This window comes from Schistocerca americana, chromosome 2 (assembly GCF_021461395.2).
Source record: "Schistocerca americana isolate TAMUIC-IGC-003095 chromosome 2, iqSchAmer2.1, whole genome shotgun sequence".
NCBI lineage: Eukaryota > Metazoa > Arthropoda > Insecta > Orthoptera > Acrididae > Schistocerca > Schistocerca americana.
The window spans coordinates 874,088,391-874,107,655 of NC_060120.1; the positions used below are offsets into that span (position 1 = coordinate 874,088,391).

General features: G+C 39.6%; 1 protein-coding gene across 1 annotated transcript; it reads right to left on the minus strand.

Annotated features, from left to right (window-relative positions):
• Positions 1-867: 867 nt before the first annotated feature.
• Positions 868-2,275, minus strand: LOC124594515 (putative gustatory receptor 2a). The gene is made up of 2 exons (XM_047132888.1): positions 2,255-2,275; positions 868-1,554 (listed from the first exon to the last, which is right to left on the minus strand). Exons 1-2 carry the CDS (start codon positions 2,273-2,275, stop codon positions 868-870), a joined length of 708 nt encoding a protein of 235 aa, XP_046988844.1.
• Positions 2,276-19,265: the final 16,990 nt, after the last annotated feature.

Consider the following 19,265-nt stretch of genomic DNA (forward strand, 5'->3'; position numbering starts at 1 on the left):
TTTAAGAAAGGTCGCATCACTGGCATGAGGAACATGCGACCATCACAACAGACATCTTACAGGTAAAGTGTAGTGACTGTAGAATGAGTGGTGACAAGATAGGCGCAAGACAGTGGTGTGCCAAAAAGAGTAGGCACGGGACCTTCCAGAAGGAATATACGACGAAAGGATTGTGGGATTTTTCGGGTAGCTTTGACGGAAAGGCAAATGAATCAGTTGATATCAGGGCATAGATTACGGCAGCATACCACCATGAACCATTGAGGATATTTTGCGGTAAGCTGGATTGAGTTGTCATGCATCGCTTACCGCTACCCTGTACCACAGACGACAAAAACCTGCTTGATCTAGAGACAGAGTCAACATCAAACGTGTCCAAAGATGATCTGATGTAAGGTCAATGGAGGCAGCGATTTTCGGGGTGTATCACTCTCCAAGTAGTGTGGGGAGCTATTGACTATGACAAAAATATTGATTTCGAAATTGTTGTAGGGAGGCTGCATGCTTGCCAGTGTGTTTTCCATCAATTTCCCATTTTTGAAATGCGAAATCCACTCAGACACTAAAGTTTTCTACATACCAATTTTAAACAATTCAGGAGTTTCTGTCCACTTTTCCTGGGCCAAAAGCCATTCACGAAATCAGCAACTGCAAAATCGGCTATCACACGAAACAGTTGTCACTATAAACTCTGCTGAAACTAGTCCTGATCTTCTTCAGTGATGGCACTTGGCTCACTGACTCTGGAAGTTCACTCTACAAACTCCTAACGGCAATACTCGGTGCTACAGAAACTCTGCCCATCAAAAAATTAGTTCGGTTTCTTTTGTATATTCTCTCATAATTAAAAGACTGCCAAATAATTAGTCAACTGAGAGAAATCTGAGCTAATATGACTAAGTATGTGATGGTGACGCAGAGTGCCGACACCAGTAGATGGCGGTCGATAGTGAAGAAACCGGCAGCCTTGAACGACAGCGGGCGAGAGGTCAGCACTTGCATCAGCAGCGGCTCCATCCCCGCGCTGAGAAACGGGCGCCCTCGCAGCGTGGCGACCCTCACCACCAGGTCGCGTGTGCGCTCTGCCTCGTCCACCATCGCCGAGCAGGAGAGCACCACGGCCACCAGGTTCAGCAGGTGTGACGTCAGCCACGTTGCCACAGACGCCTTGGAATTGTTGACCACGGTGGCGTTGCTCTTCTCTGGCGCCACCCACATCACCAGGAACTGGTATGCGCCGTATATGAGAGCGGAGAATGTTGTCGTCACGTGAAGGACCAAGGTGACGCCAAAGTGGCGCTGGAGAAGTTCTGCTGCCCGCTGGAGAACTGCGTGTGCGTGGTGCAGCCGGTCCACCTCGAGCTGGGATACCAGATCCGGTTGTCGAACATAGCCCAGGAGGATACGAGAAATGTGCTTGTTGCTGTGAGAAGTAGCAGTCGTCAGGATACTGTGGTTGAGTACACGAAATCTCTCTCGCAGTTCTAGTACAAGTGTGGTGATTTGCAGCAGGATGAGGGATTCCAGGCCCCTGATCACTACAGACAATATCCACTGTAATAAACGTGTATTCTCAGGGTATCGGCGAAAATAGACAGGAGCCAAAGCGAATTCTGCCACTATTAGCACAATGGAAACGCAGCACAACAGTAAGCCGACGAGTTTTCCTCTTTCCTGCTTTTTGTACTGTACACGTTCATCGAAGTATTCGAGAGCTTCTAGAAACAGTCTCATGTCCCTCAACATAAACACTGTACAATGTGCAAATAGCCAAAGTATTCTTGAATAGTTGACTAGTCTCATTGTGACATCTACGAAAACAGTGATTTGTGGCAGTTCCTGGTAAAGTCTGAGCATTGCATACATGTCCATTACTTGCGTGGTAACCACTAAAAGAAAAGAGATATTAGACTTTGCTTTTACTACTTTGAATATCACTGATGAATCCTCTCTAGACAATTGCTTGGAGGGCATTAACCCTACCATCTCTAACACTGTACACAGTGGTTTTATTACAACATAGAAGTCGTTACCATGCATTTTATGAAAGGTTGTTCTTTGCAGATCAGCTTACTTCGGAAATTTCTTTCTACTTCTTTCGCTTGGTTCTTATACAGAAAACAGGCATCCCTTCAGACACGGTAAAGCACACCTAAGCGCGCATTCTGCGCTTCTGAGCAAACCTGACAGCGAATGTCAGAACGATATTAGCTCTTGTACTAGTATGAAGGAGCGTCAAGCGTTACGCACTCACCTTAATTGACATCTTCCTCATGGCACTTTCTTGACCTGTTTGCATTAGCAATAATGTGTCTGCCAATATTGGCTACAACATATATCGTTTCCATACCAGAGTGGTATTCAACCAAAGATAGTTTGTTATTTAATTTGTTCTAAGAATCCAAAATGAGTCTATGACATGAAACACCCATTGGAAATCACACCAGACATAATTGTCGAATTCGCCAATTCGCAATCGATTCAAAGGTAACAAATATGAACACTTTTAATCACTGTGGTGGAAACATATATCGTGTGCAGTAGCATGATAAAACTGCTTTCCTACACAATCATATTCTATCCCAAAATTATTAAAGACTATTTACGGAAAAATGCCCCCTCCCAATAATTAACAATGCTCTGTAATACTGCACAAATCATCTCGGAGCGGTTTCCTGCACGGTGACAACAAACCAATGGCATAAAATCAGCTTTTAAAATTCGAATTCACATTTTTAGTCTGGCTATTATTTTTCCCTGAATGGGACACAGCAGATATTGATGGTCAGTGAAAATAGAAGCTGAAAGATGAAAGAAAATTCAGAAATAGTAATGTCGACCCTTTACAAAAATTAATAAGAAGCATAGCAGCAGCCACAAATTAAGGAATAAGAATCAGATAACCCAAGAGGAAATTATTTGATTAAGGCAGTACAGCAAAAAGAAATCAAAGCTAACCAGAAAGATATCGATAGAAATTTTGAAGATTTTTTTCTGCCTATTGGGCAATGGATAGTGAAAAGACTACATTACATTGTTTTAGTAAATCACTTGGGCCATCTGATTAAGTTACACTCTTTATGCATGACCACCATCTTTGTTTCTGAACACAAACTGGTATCTTTGCGCTATCTTCCTGTCTAAATGTAAATTTTTCTTCCATAATTAACCTCTGTTGGAAATCAACAAATATAAATTAAAAACAGCATGCAAATGCAACTTCAGGAAACCAGGAAAAGCCTGCCGTGGTGGTCTAGCGGTTCTAGGCGCTCAGTCCGGAACCGCGCGACTGCTGCGGTCGCAGGTTCGAATCCTGCCTCAGGCATGGATGTGTGTGATGTCCTTAGGTTAGTTAGGTTTAAGTAGTTCTAAGTTCTAGGGGACTGATGATCACAGATGTTAAGTTCCATAGCGCTCAGAGCCATTTGAACCATTTTTTGAAACCAAGAAAAATTAAGTTGATGTAGAGATTCACCAGTCGCAGGCTGAACTACATTGCTCGGCAACAAAACTGAAGCACCTAGAAGACATGATCGGATGTCCATGTAACTTAGTTCACACACACGCTATCGGCTGGTATACAAGATGAATCACCTTGCACGGCACGGCAGATATTGTGGACATGGAAAGTACTATTAGTGTGTAGTTTTGTAACCTCCCCGCAAAAATGTGAGAAACTATTTTAAATGAGAATGGACATCGAGCTAAGTGTAACCTCCCCGTGATTATTTTTAAATGATATGAATTGAATGAAAATGCAAATAGATCCAAATGTTAGCTTCCCACAGTAATAAAACTCAATGATAATAACAATGTGCAAAAGTGTTAAGTCCCCACAAAATTAACGTTATGGTGAACCTGATAAATTTTATAAGGCCAGCTGCGCTGACCTTAGGCCCTGTGCAATAATTAACTTTATAAATTGATTCTGGGAGGAAAAGCAAAGGAAATATTGTTTCAATTGTAATGATTGTTTTCTTAAAATGACTGCTTTGAGAACAAAATTATTATTGGGGCAGTTCTTGAACAAATTAATTACAGTTAACATACATTACATTATCAGATGTGCGCAATGCTGCTTCATTACCTTATTTAAAAATATACCTCATCCCAAACCTTGACCAGAGACCCATGTCGACGCCCGCCGACTCCTCACACACAACTCCGACTCGCAACTACATGTTCTCGTGACTCGCTACGTACAACAAGTGAACTCTCGCGCAGTCAAGTGCAGACTAGCAACGATAAACAACTCTCTGGTCAGAGATTCTCTCATGCCTCGCCATCGCTGGTACATATGAGACGTGTGCGTTTCATAACCCTCCACTAGGGGAGCAAAAATTTGGCAGTGATGGTGAGTCATTTGGACTTGCCATGAGCAACAAATTTTTTCTTAACCAATTAACTGTTACAATCACAGAATACTCAGATGTAGAACATGAATTAAATGTGGTGCACATGCACCGAGTACAAAAGATTTCAGCCAATGACAAAAAAAATATATATGTACAATGAGTACAGAACATATTAGCAAATCAGAAAAATGAATATAAATATCATATTGATAAATGACAAAAGTGCACACGCACTGAAAAACTCTTTAGCGTTTTCACAACAAATAAACACAATGATTACAAATCACATTGACAAATGACATAAGTGCACATGTACTGTAGTGCAAAAAATGTACATACAATGAGTAGAGATCATGTTAGAAAAATGACAAAAGTGCACACGCACTATAGTTCAGGATATATCAGCAAATCGAAATGTCCATGCAATGAGTAGTAATCATGTTAGAAAATAACAAAAGTACACACGCACTGAAATTCAGAATATATCAGCAAATCACAAAATGTATATACCACAAGTAGAAATCATGTTAGAAAAATGACAAAAGTGCACACGCACTGTAGTTCGAAAAAAATGTATAGGCCATGAATACAAATGATGCTAGCAAAAAATGATTTTCACTATGTTACAAGAATTAGGATAGGAAAGGGAAGGATTGCATCATGGTTGTAGCACTTTAGGTTGCACGCAGCTGCACTGAAAGTCCATATCTTTCCACAGAAGTACAACACTAAGTCAGACAATCTGAAGTTCTTTTCCCAGAAGTATTTATCACCGTACCCAAGACACTGAAATGTCGTAGCAATATTCCATGTTATCATTTTGGCAGTACATCAGGTACACCGAACAGTGGGACCATAATAACGTCTCCATCGCTCATGGTGGTGGACAGCGTGTCGTGTCAACACCATGCTCTTACAAGGCACACCAACGTAGAATTAGTGCAAAAACCAAATATAGTGCTCCATGATCAAGAGGATATACAGGACAAATGGATATTACAGTAATTCAGGGTAGTTAGGTCAGAAAGTGAAGGACATTAAGTCACATACTAGTCTTCATTGAGAATTACATTAGTAGTCTGGGGAATTCATAGCCCAGTTATTGAACATTTCTGTACCATGTATGTAGTATTACAGAAAAATGTTCATTAATTGATTTACAGACAACATTGTCATTGGTCATTTCAATACCGTAATTAGTAGCGTTCATTTCCCAGTTACAAAGCATAATCAGTAGCATTCATTTCCTTGTTACAAAGCATAATTAGTAGCATTCATTTCCTAGTTACAAAGCATTGTTAATCATTGGTCATTTAAATACAGTAATCATCTCAATACAGTAATCAGTAGCATTCTTTTCCCAGTTACAAAGCATAATCAGTAGCATTCATTTCCTTGTTACAAAGCATAATTAGTAGCATTCATTTCCTTGTTACAAAGCATAGTTAGTAGCATTCATTTCCTAGTTACAAAACATTAATAATTAATCACTGGTCATTTAAATACAGTAATCATCTCAATACAGTATTATTAATTAATCAATGGTCATTTAAATACAGTAATCATCTCAATACAGTAATCAGTAGCATTCTTGTCCCAGTTACAAAGCATAATTAGTAGCATTCATTTCCTTGTTACAAAGCATAATTAGTAGCATTCATTTCCCAGTTACAAAGCATTATTAATTAATCATTGGTCATTTAAATACAGTAATCATCTCAATACAGTAATCAGTAGCATTCTTTTCACAGTTACAAAGCATAATCAGTAGCATTCATTTCCTTGTTACAAAGCATTATTAATTAATCATTGGTCATTTAAATACAGTAATCATCTCAATACAGTAATCAGTACCATTATTTTCCCAGTTACAAAGCATAATCAGTAGCATTTGTCATGAGTCCATTGTTGCAAGATTATGAAACAAGTAGAGTATATGTAATCACATTCATAAATGATATAGATTTAATGAATAACTACTTATAGCACATTAATTTCATAAATAATTTCTCCTGCGAAAATATATAAAAAATGGATTATTAAGCTGAAAGAAGAAATGCATTTTATGCTGAGAAGTAGTGAACTTCGAATTAACAGGTAGTGAAATGTGTATAAAAATGTGTTCCACAGCTGTCCTTTCCAAAACCTTCCGTCATTATACTATGCAATATAACACTTGCTGTCAAAGCAAACTGCAACAAATACTTAAATAACTACATAGCATAAATACATAACTTCAACAATATCCTCATCTGTAAAGAAAAAACTTCATTATCCATCACTTCATTATCATAACTCCATTATTATCATCACCTGTAAAGAAAAACTTCATTATCCATAGTAGCATATTCTTCATCATTATTCATCAGCATTCATTATCATCTGCAAAAAAATTACTTCATTACTCATTACATAACTATTCCTTATCTCTAGCATATTTCATCACTAATACTAAGATGTGTAGTTCTGTCTGACAGCTTGCATCAATCGCCTTGTATTCTGAAAGAAAAAATTAGTTAAGACTGCTATTCTACGATGTGTGTAGTATATTCTTGTTAATGCTTGTTAATCCTGATCCATTTACTCTTCGTCATGAGGTTTGCATCTTCTTTCGTTCATTCCGAAGATGAAATTCCCATTTCTGTTTAATTTATTTCTTTTACGCATCATTTCTTTCTGAAATTGATGAACAAAGATTAATGTCTTGCGTTTACATCATATACTCACTAAATAATGACTGGTTTATGATAACATAATTAAACATACAGCATACCATGACAGAAAACGTAATATGAAAAAAAAATAGACAGTGTTCAAATGCAAAAATGTACACAGAATATCACAATGCAGCAGCAAAAAATGTAAAACCGTCACAATGTTGAGATATCATAGGGCAAAAATGTCAAAGTAAACTGGTGTGTGTTATATCTTAATTATTTCACAGTGCATATAGTTAGTAGAGGCGAGAATTAAAGACTTTAATGGAGAGAGAATTCAATAAAATTAATATGTCACTAGATAAAATTGCATAATTATTCATAAGATACGTAAGTTTCTCTGGAAAAAATGAGCACAGTCTGATATGTAACGACAAGAAGAGCGACCTGCTAACCTTACCTTGCCGGGCACTTGCCAACAAAAAATACGATAATCATCAATAAGTAGTCACATAAATATAATTGCAGAAATAGTCATAAATGTGTAAATTCATCTGGAAAAATATGCACTGTCTGATGTGTAACGACAAGAAGAGCGACCTGCTAACCTTACCTTGCCGGGCACTTTCCAAGAAAAAATACGATAATCATCAATAATTAGTCACGTGAATATAATTGCATAAGTGATCATAAAAATTAGTAAATGGCATCATAGTATGTTAAATCATAAAGTGTCTTCATTCAATAAAGGGTTTAATATTGGAGACATGGTGGTTGCCTTTACTTTTCCTAGTTCTCAGAGTTTCGACGTGTGCAACATTGGGGTGAGGAATGCTGCGAATCCGATATGGACCTGCGTATAGAAGTTCAAATTTACTGCACTTACCTTTTATTCTGCTGGATAAATAGTGCGTACATACTAATATCTTCTGTACAATGTGAAAGTCTCAGCTTGTACAAACCTGTTTTTGCTGTCTTCTTCGGCGCTCTGCGGCACGTTTGATGTTGTTCAGCGCAATGTCAATTATTTCGTGGTGTCGTAATCGACGAGATATAGTAAAATTTACTAATTCTGTAATTTTGTTTGGTGGTTCAACGTTTTTCAGTATAACAGACGGAGATAGCATAGGGGATTCATTTGGTATGGAATTAATTACATCCTGGAATGAGAATATGTGTGTGTCCTAATCAATATGTCTTTTGTGGCAGTATATTCTACACAGTTTACCAATTTCTGTCATTAATCGTTCACAAGGGTTCGAAGAAGCATGGTACTTGGATATATAGATCGGAGAAATGTTTCTAGCTCGTAACATGCGTGTCCATATAGCAGAACGAAATTGTGATCCATTGCCAGAAATTACTTTCAGCACATGCCCTACATGAAATAGAACATGTTTTACATATGCTTTCGAAACAGTTTTAGCAGTAGCTTTGCGTAACAGAGTGAAAGTAACAAATTTTTAAGTGAGTTCAACAGCGACAAAGATGTAGCAGAAACCTCTATTGGTTCTGGGAATTGGACCAAAAATGTCTACAGCGGCCATGTGTCTTAATTTAACAGGTACAATGGGATATAACGGAGGAATATGTGAAGTCGTGTCTGACTTAGCTTTCTGGCAAATTTTACATGACGCTAAAACTCGTCGTATACGTTTCTCCATGTTGGTAAAATAACAGTTTTGTCTCAGTAGAAGAAAACATTTTCTGGCTCCGTAATGTGCATAACTTAAATGAGTATACCATATTAATTTGTTAACCAGTTCGTCAGGAATGCATAATAACCAATTGTTACTGTCAGGGTGAGAGCGGCGAAACAGAATGTCATTGCGTACAGTGTAATGGTTCCTAATCGTAACATTATTCTTATCTTGCCAAAGGTGTTTAACTTCTTTCCACACATTGTCTTTATTCTGCTCTTGTGCTATGTCCTGTAATGACGACGAAATAAAATTTTCAAATGCAACTTGTTGAATGTACATCAAGCTGAAATTTGCTTTGCAGAAGTTGGTTGCGATGTCTTGCTGATTGTTGCTGAGAGAACGAGATAGTGCGTCTGCTACAATATTTTGTATGCCGGGAATGTGAACTATTGTAAAATTAAATTCTTGTAAATAAAGCTTCCATCTGCTTAATCTGTCGTGTGAAAATTTACCTGAAAGTAAAAATTGTATCGCTCTGTGGTCTGTGTATACGGTGGTATGTCTGCCATAAAGAAAGTGCCGAAATCTCGTAAAAGTCCATACAACACATAACGCTTCCAGTACTGTAACAGAATAATTTCGTTCAGCAGGTGACAGAATGCAACTTGCAAATGCGATGTTTTTAATTACTGTAGAGCCATCTTCTTCAATTTCCTGAAAAATGTGTACGCCTAAAGCGGTGTTAGAACTGTCGGTGGCAATGGAAAAATTTCTGGTAAGATCTGGGTGTGATAAAAGTGGTGCATTCAACAAAGCATGTTTCAGGTTCATAAACTCAGAATGTGCTTGCTTATCCCAGGACCAAATAGTGTTTTACCTGTTAATTCGCATAATCTAGGTGTGTCTAAAGCAGAGTGATGAATAAATTTTCGAAAAAAGTTAATTAGGCCCAAAAAGCTGCGTAATTGCTTCTTCGTCGTAGGAACAGTAATGTCACATAGAGCTTGAAGTTTTTCCGGATCAGGCGCAATGCCTTCTGCTGAAATTATGTGTCCAAGAAATTTTATAGAAGTTTTGCCAAAATGCGATTTACTGAGATTAACTGTGAGTCCTTGTGCACGAAAAGTTTGCAACAGTTGTTCTAGAATCAGATTGTGTTCAGTCCAGTTAGCTTCTGCAATAAGAATGTCATCTACGTACGTCGTAATTCTGTCCTTAAGTTCTGTCGGAAGTATTGTGTTCAAACCGCAAATAAAAGCTGCAGAAGAAATAGTTAAGCCGAATGGTAATTTGCAAAATTGATAACAGTCACCAAAACAGAGAAAAGCTGTATACTTTCTGCAATTCGGATGAAGTTGAATTTGCCAAAATCCCGATTTCAAATCTAGTGTGGAATAAATAGCAGTATCATGAAATTTCTGTAGAAGTTCCTCTAGTGTCTGTGGTCGATCTGTTTCATTAATAATAATGTCATTAGTGTGACGCGAATCAAGTACGAGGCGAAGTGAGCCATCTTTTTTCTTAACAATATGCAGCGGGTTTATGTACGGACTAACTGCCGGTTCTATAATTCCTTGGTCAAGCATATCCTGCAATTCTTTCTTAACCTGTTCTCTATGAATATACGGAATGGGATAATGCTTGGCTTTAAATGTGTCGTGCTGTTTGACTTGAAATTCATACATAAAACCGGACATAGTACCAGGAACATTGTCAAAAACTGGAGCTTGCTGTAAAAGAATTTTGTATAGTTGCTTGCGTTCGTCGTCTGTATTTGCACTGCTTTGCTTAAGTTTATCACAAATCATCTGCATTACGTCGTAGTCAGCTTCGTCTGGAGTATTATAGTTTTTACGTACATATCAGTGAATAATGTGGAATTACAGTCTATGTTACGTGATGCAGAAATGACCTCTGTACGATTAATTGTTTGTTCTTCCGCAGATAAAGAATGCTGAAATTCTAAAGCCAATTGCACATTTTCATCCTTCAACATTAAATAGGAATTTTGAAAATCAATAACTGTGCCGTGTTGTACCAGAAAATTATTACCTAAAATAATGTCTGTTGTCAATAAAGGAACAATCCAAAAATTTGAGTGAAATGTGTGACCTGCAATACAAAATGATAAATGCGTTTGTAATTTAACGTCTACACCTTTACTCGATACTGCTCTTAATGATCGTGGTAATTTAGAGATACATAATTGAATGAGTGCAGATTCACTATATGGCTCACTTAAGTACTGGTTTTGTTGGACCATATGCTCAAAAAATTGCGTCACACTGGGAAAACTGGAGTTCTCATAATTTGGCAAACTAATTAGTTGATCTTTAATTCCGCACTGTGTCGGCTTCGACCAGTACGCTGACAGAAAAGCATTCTGAAATTCTTCTACCGAGTAGCATTGCCTCGCGATCGGTCTCATACAAGTTGCCGGTTCGCCTTCCAAAAAACTGCAAATAAATTCAAGTTTGTGCGTTACAGGCCAAGTCAGTGGAAAAGCAAAACTAAACTGTTGTATCCAATCCAGTGGGTGAATCTGTGTTCTGTCATTTTTAAACACATTAAATTTTCTCACTGACAGAAAATGTTTGTAATCAAAATTATCGTCTCTGTATGATGGAACAGGTTCACGATTGTAAGAGAATCTATTTGTCTGTGTCTGTTCGGAATCTAAGTCCCGTACTCTCTGTAGATTACTCAAATTATACGCGCTGCGTGAGTCTGACAAATGTTCGCCAAATGGCGTCCGCTGTGATGTATTAAACCCTGAAACATTTTTTATCTCTGTTACCTCTTGCTGTAAACATGACAATTTTCTACACAATGTGTTATTAGATGAATCTATCTCATTGATTGTCTGCTGTAAATTTTGGAATTCAGGTGTTTGGTTAAACGAGATCGGTGCAGTATCGTCTGATTTGCTCTCACTATTACTTTCAATAACGTCAATACGACTGGCCAATTCATCATATTTTCCAGTCAGTATTTTTACCTGATCATCGTTCTTAGTGTCAGAAGCATTAATCTGTTTTTGTAATTTACGTGTGATTTCGTTCAATTTTTTAACGTCAGTTTTGACGACATCGATATCCTGTGTTAGTTCTAATTGTTCGAATCTGTCGGTCACTGTTTGAAAATCTACTGAGTGTGTATCTGTTTTTGATTTAAGGTCAGAAATCTCATCACATAATTCGGTGTTCAACTGTTTGATGGTATTAATTTTGTCGGACACTGTAGCAATATTGTTGTCTACGTATGTCTTTGCTTTCGTGAACAATTTACGTTTGTCTTCTTGTCTCTGTGCAGTGAATGTTTCCATGACTTGTCGTTTTACTTTATTTTGATCCTGTATGAATTTGCGGAAACGCGTATCACTGTTTTGTGTGTGGTGATTAAAACGTTCGTCAATCTGAGTGTTTTGTTGGTCGAATTTCGCGTCTATCTTTGCATCCATTGTGCGCAAAAGTTCTGCTGTCATTAGTTTAAACTCGTTGCGTAATTGTGTAGCTTTTTCAGAGCATTGTTTAGCGACTCCGCTAATTTCGTCTCTAAGCGTTTCTGTTGTAGCTGTTTGCATTTCCCTTAATTCCTGAGCAACGGACCTAATTTCTTCGCTTCTTTTTCTTGAACAAGCCTCAATTTCCTCGCGCAACTGTTCCTTAGTATCATAACATTGCGCGGCAACGTCTCTAATTTGTTCACTGAGCTGCCTGGAATTGTTGTCTAATTTTTCATTAAAGTATTGTTTGAGTTTTTCGTTATCTTGTTTGTTATCTTCACTCTGTTGTCTGACCTGTTCACTAAGTTGTTTGAAATCTTCACTAAATTGTTGTCTGAGATCTTCTTTATTATTGTCTAGTTTTTTATCAAGTTGTTTAAAAAATGCCATAATTTGATCCAACCCAATATTACCTACTCCATTCTCTGTACTGTTTGACGGTGTATTTGCAATTGTCGCGTTTTGTGTGACCATTTGATCATTCTGTAATTTACAAAAAGGTTTATCAGTCGGATGTACACTGTCAGACACTATTTCGGAATTAAATAAATCCGTCATACTTTCAGTACACTGTCCATTTTCATTAGAAAAATTTGTCTGTACGTTACTTGAATTTTTCAAACCGGGTGTGTTAAGCTGGGCAGCGCTCATTACAATAGGGCGCCCCGCGACATCAATTGTCGTCAAATTAACAGAGGAGACAATTGAGTTCGTTTGTTCATCAGTAAGATAAAAATCATCATTAGTGGTTGGAACGCACTGATTGTCAGTGAACGCAGGATTGTCATCATTACACTGCGTGTCACAAGTACTATCGGTGAAGTTGTTTAAGTCGGTAATTTCATTCGTTATACTTCGCGATACACTATTCACAGTCTTTCGCGGCATTTTTACAGTAGTCACAATTATTCACAAATGAAATAAGCACAATGCAAAAAGCAACAAACATAAATACAACAGAGCAACGAATTGCCGATGATCTGAGGAAAGAAAGTCATAAAATTAGTAAAAGCGTTGCGCCAAATGCTAATTATATTTTAGTTAATAAGAGCAGATATCTAACTACTTCTCAGAAGATTCTCAACGAAATACGATCCTGGAGCGGATGTCCCCAAGTGTAACCTCCCCGCAAAAATGTAAGAAACTATTTTAAATGAGAATGGAAATCGAGCTAAGTGTGACCTCCCCGTAATTATTTTTAAATGATATGAATTGAATGAAAATGCAAATAGATCCAAATGTTAGCTTCCCACAGTAATAAAACTCAATGATAATAACAATGAGCAAAAGTGTTAAGTCCCCACAAAATTAACGTTATGGTGAACCTGATAAATTTTATAAGGCCAGCTGCGCTGACCTTAGGCCCTGTGCAATAATTAACCTGATAAATTGATTCTGGGAGGAAAAGCAAAGTAAATATTGTTTCAATTGTAATGATTGTTTTCTTAAAACGACTGCTTTGAGAACAAAATTATTATTTGGGCAATTCTTGAACAAATTAATTACAGTTAACATACATTACATTATCAGATGTGCGCAATGCTGCTTCATTACCTTATTTAAAAATATACCTCATCCCAAACCTTGACCAGAGACCCATGTCGACGCCCGCCGACTCCTCACACACTACTCCGACTCGCAACTACATGCTCTCGCGACTCGCTACGTACCAGAAGTGAACTCTCGCGCAGTCAAGCGCAGACTAGCAATGATAAACATCTCTCTGGTCAGAGATTCTGTCATGCCTCGCCATCGCTGGTACATATGAGACGTGCGCGTTTCAGTTTTCACAGAATACGTAGATTGGTAGTCAGAGGCTCGTATTGTTAGCCAATCAACTGACTGTAACAATACTTCGTGTATTTTTTGTGCAGACATACAGTTTTATAATTGGAACAGTGCTCATTGATATTAGCAAACTAAAAGTAGGGTAAATTAGATTGTCAATGGTGTACGTTGTCTGATTCTAGTGTGAGTCTATTACGTGTTTTTAGAAGTTCCTACACTGACGCTTGTATAATACCTGTGGCAGCTCACACTAAAGGACAACACCAGTGCATACGGTAGTTCTGTGGATTCTGTCCAGTAACGAGACAATTGACAATTACAGGCTGTGTTCAAAATGGCCACTGGCAGTGGCAATGCACGCTTCAATTCTGGTATGGAACGCATTTCTAAGACTGTTCAGCACGAACTACTGCAATGCACGTTGGAAGTGTACCATGATGAAGTTCGTACAGAAATAAAACGTGCCGATTATGTTACAATAATTGCTAATGAAATCTCAGATGTGTCATGCGAATTTCATTTGGTTATTGTTTTGTCTTCTGTTGTTGAGGGATACCCTGTTGAAAGATTTTGCAAGTTTGTTAATCCACAATGTCAGAATGCTCATACTATAGTTGAGAGTATTCTGAAAGAAACTGAACCATTAATTAGCGAAACTAATAGCACAGAGATACGATGGTGCAACCGTTATGAGAGGCGAGTCGAACGGGGTTCAGAAATTAATTAAAGACAAATATAGAAATGCAAACTACATCCATTGTTATGCGCATCAGTTTAACCTTATGTCTACGGCAGCCTCAGTTAATCGCAAAGCCCGCATCTCTTTTGCACTCGTTTCAGGTAATTCTTTTTTTTTTTTTTTCTAACTCGCCACAGAGATCAAAAGTGTCGCATAGCATTATTCAAAAAAGCTTGCCCCCTGTGTGTGTGACGAGACTGAATTACCATTCATGAGTAGTAAAAGATGTTTTTGAAAGCAGGGAAAAGTCTTATTATTGTTATGGCTGAAACAAGTGAGAGTATAATGTTATCTTCTGCTATTGAAAAGCTCATTCTTACAAACAAAGACTGCAAGATAGCGAATTCATTTTCTAGCTGTCATTTTTCTGTAAGATGTTGTCTCGTGCAGACATACTTTTTAATCAGCTTCAGCAGAAAGTAACCGAACCAACCATAGCAACACAAGAAAACGAGAACTTTGAAACCGTAATGCAAAACATGAGAGATGACATTCACTCCATCATTAACGAGATTAGTTTCGAAAAAGACGAAATGAAGGCTGCCAAGAAGCCGCGGATTCTTGATGAGCATAAAAAAAGAGATGCTTTGGAAGCGGGCGATGCCGTCCTTTATGAAATAAAATTATTTTGTCATTTCACTGGACACCTCATTGCAGCCAGCTTGTTTGATGTAAATCAGTTTGACAAATATATCACAGAGTTTTCAGACAAATACCTTGAAATTAAAGACACATATACATTACTGGAAAAAAGAAAGTTGAAGGGTGAGTTCAAGTCTTCTATGCTAGGCCGGAGTTGAGAGCAGAGGCTGACACAGTTCCGTTTCTTTCGCTGGAACTGCTAATCACGACACCTATGTCGACATCAGAAGCTGATCGGTGCTTTTCAGTGCTCAAGAGAATTAAAACGTTCCTACGAAACGCCATGAAAGAAGAATGACTGAGTGCCTTAGGCATGCTATCCTGTGAAAATTCGTTCATATGTAAAATTGAACATTTCACTCTGAGATGACAGATTTATTTGCCAACAAGAAGAAGCGACGAATCGATTTACAACAGCGTTCCTACTAATTACATTGAAGCTGTCTTCCCGAGGTCAAGTAGTTGCTGCTTTTGATGAGTACAGTGCTTTTAGTTTTAAATTTTGGTAATTTGATTAAATTTGCTTCGCAAAATCTAGATTACAAGTTCGAATAATTTATACATGCTCTATTATCTCTCGTACTGGCACTCGCTGTATCGGACACTTTTTTGGCAGTTGGCCGCGAACGTAAACGAACGAAATGTTTTAGCTCTCGAGGGGAGAATAGCGGAGTGTGGAGAGAGACAACTCCTCTCTCTCACAGGACTGGCAGCCTGTGTCCGTGTTGTGCGCTCCTGGGACGGCAGGACCGACGTAATAATGTACATATGGATCGCTGATTCCATCTGGTGTTGTGAGAGCCATATTCAAATCCTGTGACAGAGCGAGATTGCTCTCTCCGCTCATTTCAAAATAAGAAAATGAAACAACTAGCAAGCACAGCTCAAAAGAAAGCGGAGCAGATAAATCAGTTGGTAATGGCTAGAGCGCAGTTGTTAGCTAAGTTTGTTGGTGTCGTTACGTGGTAGTTCAGGCCCAATATCCACCGGTATCTTAAGCAAGCATACATCAAAACTCCTCCTGCTTGCGACTGCCACGTAAAAGTAAACGAACATACCCTGTGAGGAGTGAAGAACTGTGCTGTTGACCTGTGAGCGCGCTTGGGCACCTGTGTGTGCGAGAGAGATATTCGAAGTTAATGTTACGTTTTATATCACGTGCAGACATGCGAAAAAGACAACTAAAGCAACCATTCTCGCTCTCTCTTATACAAATACTTAATATCATATTCTCCAGAAATATATCAATTTCTTACTGTGCATAAGAAGAGTGCCGTTGTAATAAGTGTTTATTTCTGTTTCTCTATACGTTTTGTTTGATATAATATCTTATGAAATATATGAATTATCGACAAAATTCCGTAATACGTTCGGTGCTACCAAACTAAGTTTCTTTCGGCACCACCGATGGAATGTCTCAGCGGCCGCCACTCCTTTACAAGGTCCCTGAGAAACCCACAAACGCATCTTGACTTTGTACAACTCATGTCCCTGCATTGAAGCTGACGAAATGTATTTGTGTCAGTATTGCATTGCTTTAATCAGTATTGCATTGTTTCGATTGTGAAGCCACGGCTCATGTGAGGGAAAACTGTTACAATGTTGGGTGCCATTAGTGATGTGTGTGTGTGTGTGCGTGCGTGCGTGTGTGTGTGTGTGTGTGTGTGTGTGTGTGTGTGTGTGTGAGTGAGTGGGTGAGTTTTTGTGTACCCGAATCTCCACAGATATGGCAGGCAATGAGAGAGGTAATGAGTGGGAGTAGAGATCTCTTTGCCAAGATCTTACCTCCTAAAACAAACCTGATTAATTGGGTTGAACGTGGACTTGCAACATCTCCAGCCCCACTGAAATATCCTCAGTGAAGCCCACAGCCCGTTATGGTAGACAGTCAAGTCCCATGTGGCTCAATGTTGGCAAACACTAGTGAAGAATCGCTCAAAGCGTTGAGGAAACCTTTTGAAGCACAGCTCTTCAAATCTTCCACAAAATGTCAAAGAGGACATCGGAGGAGGGGGGGGGGACATATACATAAGCCTAAGGCCTGATCATGGACATACATATAGGCTGGATCCATAGTTTTTGGTATGTAACGCCACCAAAATACAGTATATTGTCTTCACCAAGGGATTCAAGTATATCTTGGATACCCTGTAGACCCAAAATTCAATGTTCTTAAATCTATAACTTCTGAATTAGTTTCATTACTATCAACGACGGTTTATTATGATGTACACTTAAGTACAAGCTCATACTATTTATTTTATTTTTTGATTTGTTTAACATGGCATACTTAGAGATATTTGGTTCTCTGTTAGATCTAACCAGGCATTCTACATACTTTACATGACATAATTTATGATAAGCGTTTATACACTACGCGTAATATACACTCCTGGAAATGGAAAAAAAGAACACATTGACACCGGTGTGTCAGACCCACCATACTTGCTCCGGACACTGCGAGAGGGCTGTACAAGCAATGATCACACGCACGGCACAGCGGACACATCAGGAACCGCGGTGTTGGCCGTCGAATGGCGCTAGCTGCGCAGCATTTGTGCACCGCCACCGTCAGTGTCAGCCAGTTTGCCGTGGCATACGGAGCTCCATCGCAGTCTTTAACACTGGTAGCATGCCGCGACAGCGTGGACGTGAACCGTATGTGCAGTTGACGGACTTTGAGCGAGGGCGTATAGTGGGCATGCGGGAGGCCGGGTGGACGTACCGCCGAATTGCTCAACACGTGGGGCGTGAGGTCTCCACAGTACATCGATGTTGTCGCCAGTGGTCGGCGGAAGGTGCACGTGCCCGTCGACCTGGGACCGGACCGCAGCAACGCACGGATGCACGCCAAGACCGTAGGATCCTACGCAGTGCCGTAGGGGACCGCACCGCCACTTCCCAGCAAATTAGGGACACTGTTGCTCCTGGGGTATCGGCGAGGACCATTCGCAACCGTCTCCATGAAGCTGGGCTACGGTCCCGCACACCGTTAGGCCGTCTTCCGCTCACGCCCCAACATCGTGCAGCCCGCCTCCAGTGGTGTCGCGACAGGCGTGAATGGAGGGACGAATGGAGACGTGTCGTCTTCAGCGATGAGAGTCGCTTCTGCCTTGGTGCCAATGATGGTCGTATGCGTGTTTGGCGCCGTGCAGGTGAGCGCCACAATTAGGACTGCGTACGACCGAGGCACACAGGGCCAACACCCGGCATCATGGTGTGGGGAGCGATCTCCTACACTGGCCGTACACCACTGGTGATCGTCGAGGGGACACTGAATAGTGCACGGTACATCCAAACCGTCATCGAACCCATCGTTCTACCATTCCTAGACCGGCAAGGGAACTTGCTGTTCCAATAGGACAGTGCACGTCCGCATGTATCCCGTGCCACCCAACGTGCTCTAGAAGGTGTAAGTCAACTATCCTGGCCAGCAAGATCTCCGGATCTGTCCCCCATTGAGCATGTTTGGGACTGGATGAAGCGTCGTCTCACGCGGTCTGCACGTCCAGCACGAACGCTGGTCCAACTGAGGCGCCAGGTGGAAATGGCATGGCAAGCCGTTCCACAGGACTACATCCAGCATCTCTACGATCGTCTCCATGGGAGAATAGCAGCCTGCATTGCTGCAAAAGGTGGATATACACTGTACTAGTGCCGACATTGTGCATGCTCTGTTGCTTGTGTCTATGTGCCTGTGGTTCTGTCAGTGTGATCATGTGATGTATCTGACCCCAGGAATGTGTCAATAAAGTTTCCCCTTCCTGGGACAATGAATTCACGGTGTTCTTATTTCAATTTCCAGGAGTGTAGAATACAACATTTAGAAATTGTTGCAGCGCAGAAAAACGCACAGTATACAGTCGCTCATGAACAGTACAACTGTAAATACGAATTAAAGGTAGATAAATTTAAAATATGAGCGCTAACGAGAGT

Excerpts from the sequence above, each read along its gene's own strand:
- LOC124594515 (XM_047132888.1), bottom strand. The coding sequence starts at position 2,275 with ATGAGGAAGATGTCAATTAAG. Across the intron at positions 1,555-2,254 it reads TGAGGAAGATGTCAATTAAG|TGGATATTGTCTGTAGTGAT; the intron begins GTGAGTGCGTAA and ends CGTTTATTACAG.